Source organism: Accipiter gentilis, chromosome 30, assembly GCF_929443795.1.
Source record: "Accipiter gentilis chromosome 30, bAccGen1.1, whole genome shotgun sequence".
Lineage (NCBI taxonomy): Eukaryota > Metazoa > Chordata > Aves > Accipitriformes > Accipitridae > Astur > Astur gentilis.
The window spans coordinates 1,227,882-1,238,956 of record NC_064909.1 but is presented as its reverse complement, the minus strand read 5'-3'; the positions used below and the strand labels follow the sequence as shown (position 1 = coordinate 1,238,956).

At 45.5% G+C, this 11,075-nt stretch overlaps 2 protein-coding genes across 2 annotated transcripts in view; one reads left to right on the top strand and one right to left on the bottom strand.

The window, feature by feature from the left end:
• The first annotated feature begins 631 nt into the window (after nucleotides 1–631).
• On the top strand, nucleotides 632–1,438 carry SAYSD1 (SAYSVFN motif domain containing 1). The gene is made up of 2 exons (XM_049833776.1): nucleotides 632–816; nucleotides 921–1,438. Exons 1-2 carry the CDS (start codon nucleotides 658–660, stop codon nucleotides 1,209–1,211), a joined length of 450 nt encoding a protein of 149 aa, XP_049689733.1. The 5' UTR covers nucleotides 632–657; the 3' UTR covers nucleotides 1,212–1,438.
• Nucleotides 1,439–6,704: 5,266 nt separating this feature from the next.
• The window catches only part of GLP1R (glucagon like peptide 1 receptor), an 81,004-nt gene continuing 76,633 nt past the window's right edge, over nucleotides 6,705–11,075 (bottom strand). Inside the window, exon 13 of the mRNA XM_049833775.1 lies at nucleotides 6,705–7,075. Coding sequence (XP_049689732.1) covers nucleotides 6,908–7,075 — 168 coding nt within the window. The 3' untranslated portion in view covers nucleotides 6,705–6,907. The remainder of the gene's footprint in view (nucleotides 7,076–11,075) is intronic.

Genomic DNA, 11,075 nt, shown 5'->3' with positions numbered 1-11,075 from the left:
AGGAGCAGCTGGCTCCTCTTGTCCCTCCGAGAGCAGGGCCTGCTGGCCATGCCCAGCGCGGGTGCCCTCCTCCTCCATGCGGCCCCTTCCCATGCCGCTCAGCGGTTTTCTAGAATGGCCGCTTGAACACTCAACGCAAGTGTTGCTCGTCACCCCGGCTGCTAACGTCTCATTCGCCCTCTCCAGGCTTTGGTCACCCCATGCTTTATTCTCTCCCTCTCCTTTTCCTTTTGGCGTCAACATTAGTCATTAGGGTTTAAATATGAAAAAATCAAAACAAAAGGGGAAGGCCTTCGGCGGCTTACAGGTTTTCTCCAGAGCTAAGCAGCTGGCTCTGCTATCAGTTGAGAAAAGGAAAGATGGGGGAAAGATGGGGGGAAGCTGGGTGTCTGTGGCTGCCTGTGGCTCCCTGCGGGTGGGGGGGGGGGCGGGGGGGGGGGGGCGTAGGCCTCTCCGAGCAGCCTCGGTTTGGGGTTTAGCCGGCCCACCAAGCCCCCCGCTCCGCTTTTCACCCCGGCCCCGCCACCCGCTCGGACCTCCCCGCAGGGCGGCTCGTGCGCGCGCGCTGCCGGGCAACCTCTGCCCCGGGGGCGGGGCGCTACTCCGCCCCGCCCCTTCGCCGCTCCGTCACCGGCGCGGCGCGGGCGCGGGGCGGCCATGTCGGCCGCCGTGGAGCGGCGGCTGGCAGAGTTCCGCGCCGCCCGCGGCAGCGCCGCCGCCTCGCCGCGGCCCGCGGAGCCGCCGGGAGAGGCCATGGCTGCAGAGGCCGCCGCGGGACAGCGGGCCGCCGCGGCGGGCCCGGGCGGCGGCGTTCAGGTGAGCGCCGAGGCCGGCAGGGCGGGGGCGCGTGGCGGCGGGTCGCTGCCTGACGCCACGTCTCTCTCGCTGCCTGACGCCACGTCTCGCTGCCGCCTCCACAGGCCCGGCCCGGCGGGGCGGTGGCTCCGGTGCGGGCGCGTCCGCTGCTGCTGAAGGTGCTGCTGTGGGCGGTGCTGCTGGCGCTGTTCGCGGAGCTGGAGCTGGGGCTGCCCTATTTCGTGCTCTCCCTGCTCTACTGGATGTACGCCGGCACCCGCGGCCCCGCCGAGCGGCGGCGGGGCGAGCTGAGCGCCTACTCCGTCTTCAACCCCGGGTGCGCCGCCATCGCGGGGTCGCTGACGGCCGAGCAGCTGGAGCGGGAGCTGCATTACCGGCCCGCCGCCGGGAGGTAGCGACCGGCCCGGCGGCAGCCGAGGGAGCGCCTGGGCTGGCGGGGACAGCCGCTTTGCTGAGGCGGCCCCCGCTGCCTCCGCCCGTCGTACCACGGACCCGAGGCGGGGCTGGGGGAGGAGGAGGAGGACAAGGAGGGTATTTCTATGCAAAACGCCGCTTGCGCCTTACTCCTGGCCCGGTTTCCCCATGCGCGGTCCGATCCCGAATAAAGACGTAGCAAAACGTGCGCTCAGGTCTCGTTTCCTGGCGGGGGCCGGGGCCGGGCAGCTGGTTTCGCTGCTGTGGCAGCGGCACCGAGGGGCACGGCCTTCTCACAGCTGTAGCTGTTGGCGTGTCAGCAGGTGAATTTGTGCTCCTGATGGCCTTTGCCACCGGTAACGGGAAGGCCGGGGTTTGATGACACCTTTAGTAGCACGGCCAGCACTGGCTACAATCCTCTTCCTGAAGAAAAGATATGAGGCACTAATCAGTGTACCTGAAATAGGTGGCTGCTTCTGTTCACACTCACGTCTCCCATCTAACACAAACATCTGATGTTAATGCATGTTCCCTGCTTGCTTCATACTGCAGTTTTCATCAGTTGTAGTGTAAGCAAAAAAGACTTATTATTATTCCTGGCAGTTAATACATGTTTTTCCTTAAATGTAATTTTGAAAAAAATTGGGGTGATCGTGCAGCAGATGTCGAAAAGTAAGAGGGCCTCAGATGGCAGGGGATTTGTCCTGTCATTCAATACAGTCCTTTTAGCACAGCACAGCTGATGATGCTTCTCATCATCATCCCACAGACTGTCAGGTGTACTTGTATGATCCATTGGTATTTGTAATATAGAGATCATTGCATTAAAACAAATCATTAATATTAAGTCACAGTGAAGAGCAGCTGGTAGAACTTGTGCCTATGAGGACTGAATTGAGAAGTAAAAAAATTGTCTTTCAAATCCTGTTTCCTTATGCCTTTTCTAATTTAAGTTACACACAGTGTTCAGGCTTGATTTACCCCATGTTCCATCATTGGTTGGGGGAAAAAAGAGTGTTCTTTATTGAATTTAATTGGACTGGAAAGAGAATAGTAGATTAAAGCACAAGTAATATGTTTAACACTGCTAAGCATCTCTCAGTAGCTCTCCACAGCGCTCTCTTAGCTTCTTGTGTTGATCTCTTGTCCAAGTTCCAAATGCTGCTATTTAAAACCAAGGACAGAATTTTTGGATTTGCACAAATTCCACCACCCTCTGGTAAAAACCCCTTAGAGTTCTCACTGTTCTTACTGATTCCTTCTGACTCTACACAAGTAATATGCTGCATTTTGGTTTTGATTACCATAAGGTTCAAGGGCCTTTTTGTAGTGGAGATAGAGTTGCAAATATAAAGCTTTGTTTCTTTGGGAGAAACATGAACTGTGAGTCTTTCCATTCTTAGTGTTCTTCTAATTAGAGAGTAAGTAGTAGTCAAGTGACACTCAAATACACCAGTGTCATGGTTTAAGCCCAGCCTGCAACAAAGCACCATGAAGCTGCTTACTCACGCCTTCCCCTGCAGTGGGATGAAGAGAAAATACAAAAAAATGCTCGTGGGTTGAGACAAGGACAGGGAGAGATTACTCACCAATTATGGTCATGGGCAGAGAACAGACTGAAGTTGGGGAAAAAACCAAAATTAATTTAATTTGCTACTGAGCAAATAAAAAACAAGGATAATGGGAAGTACAACCAAATCTTAAAACACCTTTCCCCTACACCTCCCTCCTTCCTGGGCTCAACTCCACCCCCGATTTTCTCTACCTCCCCCACGGCGGCACAGGAAGACAGGGAGGGGGGGTCAGGGTCAGTTCATCACACATTGTCTCTGCTGCTTCTTCCTCCTCAGGGGCAGGACTCCTCATTCTTCCCCTGCTCCAGCTTGGGGTCCCTCCCACAGGAGACAGTTCTCCATGAACTCTGCCATGGGTCCTTCCCACAGGCTGCAGTCCTTCACAAACTTCTCCAGCATGGGTCCTTTCTGCAGGCCACAGTCCTTCAGGCACAGGCTGCTCCAGTGTGGGCTTTCCCATGGAGTCACAGCCATCTTCGGGGGCATCTGCATGCTCCAGCATGGTCTCGTCCATGGGCTGCAAGTGGGCATCTGCTCCCCCGCTCACCTCCATGGGCTGCAGGGGGACAGCCTGCCATCTCGCCACAGGCTGCAGGGGCATCCCCTCCTCTGGTGCACCTTCTCCCCCTCCTTCTTCACTGACCTTGCTGTCTGCACAGGGTTTTGTCACATTCCATTGCCCAGAGACACTACCACCATTGCTGATTGGGTTGGTCTTGGCCAGAAGTAGGTCTGACTTGGAGCCAGGGAAGCTTCTAGCAGCTTCTGTAGCCCCTCCCCCACACAAACCCAAAACCACCAGTAAGTGACAGAATTTTGTGAGTTGAAACTTTATTCACAAGGATAAAAATAAACATAAGTGTAACATTTATGTGGAGTTGATAATCTGACATCTTGTACAGTTAGAGTCTGTGGGTGTTTTTTAAAACAAGGAAATATATGCAAATAAATATTAAATATAAGGTAACATCCATGAAATTCTAAAACTTTATAGCAGCAATGCTGGAAATAAAGTTTTCATTTGCTATAAACTAGTTACATTATGTTCAGGTAAATTTATAGACTCTTCTATTTACTGCTTCATGAAACAAGTTACCACAGTAGGTGAGCATGAAGCTGAAAGGCAGAAGAAATAAAAATTAATACGTTCATCTGTTCCAGTGCTTTGTGTTGCTTTGCTTATTTCATGCTACTCAAATAAATGCCTATTATAAATTCTGAAATAGAGATAGCATGAATAACAACAAAGGCTTGCAAAAGGTTTTACTGAAGTAGATAAAGTATGATGGAGAAATTGGTGTTTAGGCTTGGCTGAAAGTATTTTGAGAAATACACAATTACTGTAGTTCTGCTTTAGTGGCAGTTACTTTCACTGAGTTGTTCCCTCAGTACTTAGAGGGGACTTAAAAAGGTTTGAAGAAGTGAGAGCTTAATCAGAGAGGGGAAAAAATAATTCCACCACAATCCTCTGCTTGGCTAAGATCTCACTTTGTCATCTTATTTTTGTCTTGGATTCTAACAAGGCTGAAGTTACAAAGGGAAGTCTGACATCTGATGCTGGAGCTATTCTTGTGGGGCCAAAGCCCTCAGTTCTTAAGTGACCACAAGGGGCCAAAAAAGCCTAGTAACTCACATGTCAAACTGTTGAAAGAATCTTGTGACAGCAACTAAGTACAGGCTTGTCACCACAAATGTAAATACTCTCTATTCCTATGTCTGTCCTCTTTCATTTGTTATGTATACTTTTTCCAGCATAATAGTGAGTAAAACACTTCTGTAACTTCCTATTGTCTCAGCAAAACTATCCTCTTGCTAACAGCTGTGCAAGTAGCAAAAACTTTTTTTCTAGGTTTGCACTCAACTAAGCAGGGCCCTGGAAAACTAGCACCCACTCATGAATATTCATGAGTGAAATTATTCCCTCCAGTGCGCATTATCATACAGCTGTAAACTTCATCTGTCATTGTGCTGCCTTTTAATCTGCTAGTGACTAACTTTATCAGTCTCTTCCTATTCAAAGCACTTAAGGGTAGATGTTAAATAGAAACATCAAGCATACTGTCTACATACAGGAAGCTTATTAATTAAGTTGCAGGACAGCAGTTAACATATACATGTAGTACTCAGGTATTGTATTGATGGTCACACAACACAGAAGCTAGTTATTAAATTTACAGAAGAACCTGAGGTGCTTGCTTCATTCCAAGGTCAGCTCTGCAACCAATGTTAGGAAGGGAAGGCCTGGAAATGGCCTGTATAGAAGCCAGCATGCTAAACATACATAAGCCAGCCTGTGAACTGTGGTGGATTTCGACAAACGTGTCTGACTTCCCCCTGGAGTTCAGTTACAAGCATTATAGCAGAAGAAGGTAACCCATCCTCTCGAATTCAGTTCTAACCTGATGATTGCAAAATTAATTCACCCTGTTGGCAATTTGGATTCTAATACAATGATTGAATAATCCCATGCAAAGCAATCTGGCTTCAGGCAGGAAAGATGCTGAATTACATCCCAGAATATCCAGTCCACTTTCTTGGCAACGGGGGCTGTGAATGCAAGTGCAAAGAGAGACTTGAAAGTTGTTTTTTTTTTTCCCTCTCTGCTGAGTAGTCTATCTGCTACGCCGTGGAAGTTACTTATTACAAGAAGTCTATGGACAGGGATATTCTCAGAGCTAGTCTTAGGCACCTTGCCTCTTTGTTGTAAAGGAAGCCCAAATAACAGCTGAGTAAAGATATGTAAAGCCTGTTATTAAGTGATGCAGTGGATCATGTCCTGCTTGTAAAGGTACCTCTGTTTTCCCCCAGCAACTCTTCTAAACATCAGGGAGGGTAACATCAATAGCAGTGTAGACACATTTACTGCAAGAGCCCTCGCAGTTTTAAACAGACAAAAGCCCGCTGAGTTTAGGATAGTGTCGGGGGGGGTGTGGGGGGGTGGTGGTGGATTTTTTTGAATCCCGCTGCTGGCAGGCAGGCTGTGGAGGAGGAGGAGGAGGAGGAGGAGGAGGAGGAGGAGGAGGAAGAGGAAGGCAGCCCAGCCCGGGCGGGGGCGGGAGCTGTCCGCCGTGCTGAACCCGCAGTCCGCTCCAAAGCGGCCTTCCGCCGCCGCGAGAGCAGCGCCTCGCGGGCGTTTCGTGTCAGGAGAAAACGAGCACGGCTGGAGGAAAACCAAAAGTGAGCCCACACTGTGAACTACAGAATCTCTTCCAAGTAGGTGAAGTCTGCTAAGACCAGCCGCGTGTTTGCACCCACAAGAAGCGGAGTATAGCTTAGAAGGAAAAGGTCCTCTTGAAGCACAAGTCGTTATCCTGACCCCGTTAACACCTTTGCACTCACTGGAGAGGCAGAGTACCATATAAAATTGGATTGGCTGTGCATTCAGGGGATATTTCCATCCGTGTCAACAGAGATAACATGCAGCTATTAATAGCAGAAGAGGCCCCTACCAGATACTGGGTTTGGTTTATTATTTTCAAGTGAAGTTTAAAAAGAGCAGTCAGAAATGTACACCACACTGCCTGCGGTATTGACAGACACTGGGGATGCTGTTCTGCACCTACCCAGAAAACAGGTAAGCATATTTTGAACTTTAGCTTTGGGAAACTCTTACTATAAACTGATTCTTCCCTAGAACACATGTTGTGTCCCACAAAGTTCTTTTTTTCTAGAACTGGTGATAGCGCCTAACCCTATCCCCATAAAAGTCTAAATGTCTTTTTTGGCAATAATCATATTCTGTATCCTTGTAATTTAATCAGTCAATCACTCAGTTCACCCACTCAACAGTAATAAGCCATTGACCCTGTGGTTTCAGACTGGATCAATGCTATGCTTAAGTTTTGGACACCTGGAGGCCTTGTGTGTGAATAGGAAGAAACTCTTTTAACTTACTTTAGACATGATCAATTTCTCCTCTGATGTGTTGATTACATTAGCAGATTGCTTTCCCTAGAAACCTTTGTCCAACAGCCTGCAGGCAATGAGCAGCATATGCTTAAGTTTCTTGCTGGAAATGGCATATTTAAGCCACTTGGGTATTTAAGGGTTTTCAGGTATATTACACAGTTCATTGTTCTCAGTCTGATGCACCTGCAGAAATCTTAGCTGAATGTGGCCTGACAAGTGGCAGCATAGACACTACTGCCTACCGTGCCTCCACTACTGATGCTGTTGGCCGGACACTTCAGAGGTTTCATACTGCTGTCTCTTTGGACATACAGATGTTCCAACCTCCAGCGCTCCCAGCTTTTCCGAAACTCCATCTGAACCTAACACAATCAAAGAAGGAAACAAAAGGAATGAATGTAGAACTAATCAGATCTTTAAATGACTCCATTATAAAAGAGCAAGGAAAAAATAAAGATACCATGCTACTGGGAAAAGCTGGCAATGCTTTAAACCTGCAACATTATTGCCTCAAATTATCCAATCATCTCATTAATCCATTGTAGGGTATTCCATATTTAAAATAATGACAGCATTCACTTTTACTTGTAGAAATAAAGCTCTTTTATGCACCAGGAAATCTTATCTTCATTATTTTATTCTAAATTGTATTCAGCTGCAATACTGAACATACTCTATGCCCTCCCAGTACTAACAATTAACTTGATTTTGCTTATCAGCCATGAAATGACTGAAAAGACTGGCTTCCTGCTCAATACTGTCACCATAGGTATTCTTAAGAGTTCTGTTTTAACTTCTGTTTTGATTTAAACAGTGTTATGTCTTAGATTATTTTTGTTCTTTGAATATTTACAGGTTTTTTACTGCATACAAAAATGAAGATTTATTCAGAATTGAAAGACCAACAATTAAGCACGTTAAAGACTGTACTTCCACCCACTCCACCACTTTTTAAATAGCAATTACAGTATCTCATTCCAGATACTAGCTTTTTTTAAAGCTACAAAATATGCTCATCCAGTCACAGGTTCTGGGTTACACTGTGTAACCTCTGTACTCATCTGGAAGTTTATCCAGGGTCTTGTAACTGCTAAACAAGAACAGAATTTAGATCTTCCTGTTCCATGGACAAAGTTCTTGCCACTTGACTGAAGTAAGAACCTCCATTAGCTTTTAACACATAAGGCAGAGGACATAAAATTGAACCTTTTTTACTCTAGAAAAAGGCAGGAGTGCAGCTACAGAAACCAATTCATTATGGTATGTACTTTAGCCTGGAAGTAAATTCACTATAGATGGGTCACTCAAGTGAGCCTTCTCTGGAGAGTTCCTTTTTGTTTCCTTTTAAGGGTCCAGTACTGACCACCAAGAGACTGAATAGGTTGATAGCAGTTCCAGCGCAGGCTTGTCATCATACCCAGGCTGCCGAAACCTTCATACTCTGAGGGAAACATCCTAGGGAACCAGCTGTTGTATGTCTTCTCTGCTTGTTCATTATGAAAAACTGAATCTGGGAGGCAGCTCTAAAAAAGGAGCAAAGCCTTACATAACCAATTGTCTTCCCTTGGTGGTTACCTCTAGCAGTGCTTGTCAGCTCTGGGCTACAGCCCTTGCACTGAATACTCAGCTGCATCTCTGCATTTCTAACAACAGAATCTGTCCCTCCGGTATCACAACAAAATGGGTCAGAAGGAAAGATGCTGAGATAGAAGCTTCTGTTTTACCACAACTGTGGGTCATTGTGTCAAAAGCTGCACAAAGACACCAGAAAAAGACAGTATGTCTGGCATAGCTTGGCATAGAAGAATGAGGGAGAACAGCCTGATAAAGACAGAAAGGAAACAGTGAGATGCAGGCACTATACTGTCTGCAGGAGAAGAATTGACCATATTACCACCCCAGTACTTGCTACCTTTGGTGGGCATGGAAAACAGCTGGTTTAATAGGCAGCACTGGGAAAAAGCAGTTGTAGACATCTTTCGGGCAGATGCTGAAAGAAAGCATGAACTTACTTACTGACAGAGTAAGTCAACAAGTAATAGAAATGGGTATGTCAGAATCAATCAAAGGGAGGAAATGAGTCTTCAGTCTGGCTGGACATGACAGGCTGTATCCTAGAGCTACGATACAAATAGCCTGCAAGACTGAGATGAAGTGAATGAGAAGACCTGAGCAAAAGACTATAGGAATGGACGTGAATAGCAGAATATTAGTTTTCTCTCCAGAGATTAGGAAAAGGGTAAAGAACAGCTCTGCTGTCCATGTTGAACTGAGTTTTTTGCCTAGACGGCTGTGAATAGGGAATAGGTTAAGATTTATTTTGTAAAGAGGCAGCTCTTGAGTACACAAGCAGATCTACAGATCTTTTGGCAAAATAATTAGCCTAGTAACTTCCATGTGTGGATAAGATGCCCCAGAAATAAGCTATACAAGGAAAAGGGAACCAAGAACAAAGCTCCCATGAGAAAGGGGATGAAGGAAAATTTTTATGTAGAGTATTTTGAAAGAGAAAGGGAAGAGGTATGAGAACTTGGAAAAGATGGTCATGGGGGTTAAAGGTGGAGAAGGCTTCTCACAGAGAGCAGCTGATTGGGCTTAATGCAGCTAATGGGCAAGGATGTTGAGAATGTAGCAATGAATCTGTAATGTGATTACAAAAAAGTTCAACTTTGGCAAAAAAGTATCTCAACAAATCATAGTAAAAGGAAAATAGGTCTGAAACGGGATGGAATGGAGCTGGTGGAGGCGTTCAACAGGTAGTCTGTACAGAGAATGAAAAGAGGGAAGATTGGGTAATAATTAAAAAAAAAAATCAGGAGTTCTGGAGTCAGGACAGATTCTTTAAGGTAGAAGGGAGTGATGTGTACTTCCATTGTGATAGGAAGGAGGCAAAAAGGAGAAGCAAGACTACAGAGAATGAAACCTAAGCCAGCTTAAACTAATTCGGGTGGAAAGAGGCAGCATCTCTGTGGTTTAGAATATTTCTTATAGAAAGCATCACTAACTGCAGATAAACTGGTCATATTAAGCCCAGCTCATTTTGCAAAAAACATTAGGGATAACAGGCAATTTAATGAGACCATGCTGTTGGCTTCAGAGCAGCATCAGAAAAAAATCTAGAATCTTTCAGGTGAAGTGTAACTGAAATATGAACATATTTTAATGTTTTTCCGTAAGTAGATACTAGAAAATGACATTAATATAACTTCTAGATTCATTTCTACTCTTGATCTGGCACCAGGACTTGCAAAAAACTTTCATTCTGTATGGTTAAGAAAAAAGAAAAGGAGTCAATGGGTCACAGACAAAAATAAAAATATAGACCATATTGCAAAGAAGGGTAGTCTTTGGGCACATATAGTCTGTCAGAAGAACAACAGTTTCTCATTTAGTTTAGGAAAGAAATAGAAGAGACTTGACCTAATCAAACTCTTTACATGGATTTATTTTATAGATGCTGATGACTAGGCTTGACAAAATCCTTCTCCCTTCTTCTAACAAGAGTTTGAACAAGCGAAATAATTCATCCTAGATTGTCTGCCAGCTTTCTGTGAAGCTGAGCACATCGTGGTTAGATTTTACGAATTACATTACAAAGGCAAGAGAACTATAGCAACAGGAGATTTGGAGGACCTCTTAGAAATGTAGGTAGGCTACTTCACAGTAAGTTCCCTCAAATGAAACAAGCCTACCTGTTTCAGGGTTTGTAATAAAGTTTAGGCTGTGATGTAACTTTGCCCTTGTATCACATAGAGGAAATTATTGGGCATTACTCATGAGAGGCCCTGCTGCAGCTGCACAGGGGATGTATGAGCAAAGGCCAAAGTGCATCAAAAGAAATACATGATGCACCAGCAGAGGGTGCTGCATTTTAGGATTGAAGTACACCTGTAAAGCTGTACAAGGGATTTGAAACAAATACTGTCTAATTCATGCTTGAGCAAAGCCTGCTGCTACCCACCTCTTACTTTTGTAAGTAGTACAATTAACACATTCACTTAAACAAAATCTTACCCACAAGCTACAAAAGTGAAGTCTCCTGGAGGGCTTAATTCAGGTGCCTGCTGCTTTTCTGTTGACTCCAGCCTGGCCATAATGACACAAGTAGAACATTTTTTCCATTGATTCCAATTCCTTGATGAGGCCTATCTCTCAATAGGTGATCTTGAATTATCATGTCATGTTTAAAAGTAGATTTAGCATGAGTGTAAAACACTTTGATGTGCACTGAACTTAATAATGGGCTGCCAAATTAATAGTGTTTGCTTCCTTTGAAAACCTGGCTGCTGACTGAAGGAATAATAATAATCACTTAGAAGGTAATATGAAAGATTCCTGCAATAGTGAAACAAAGTAATACTC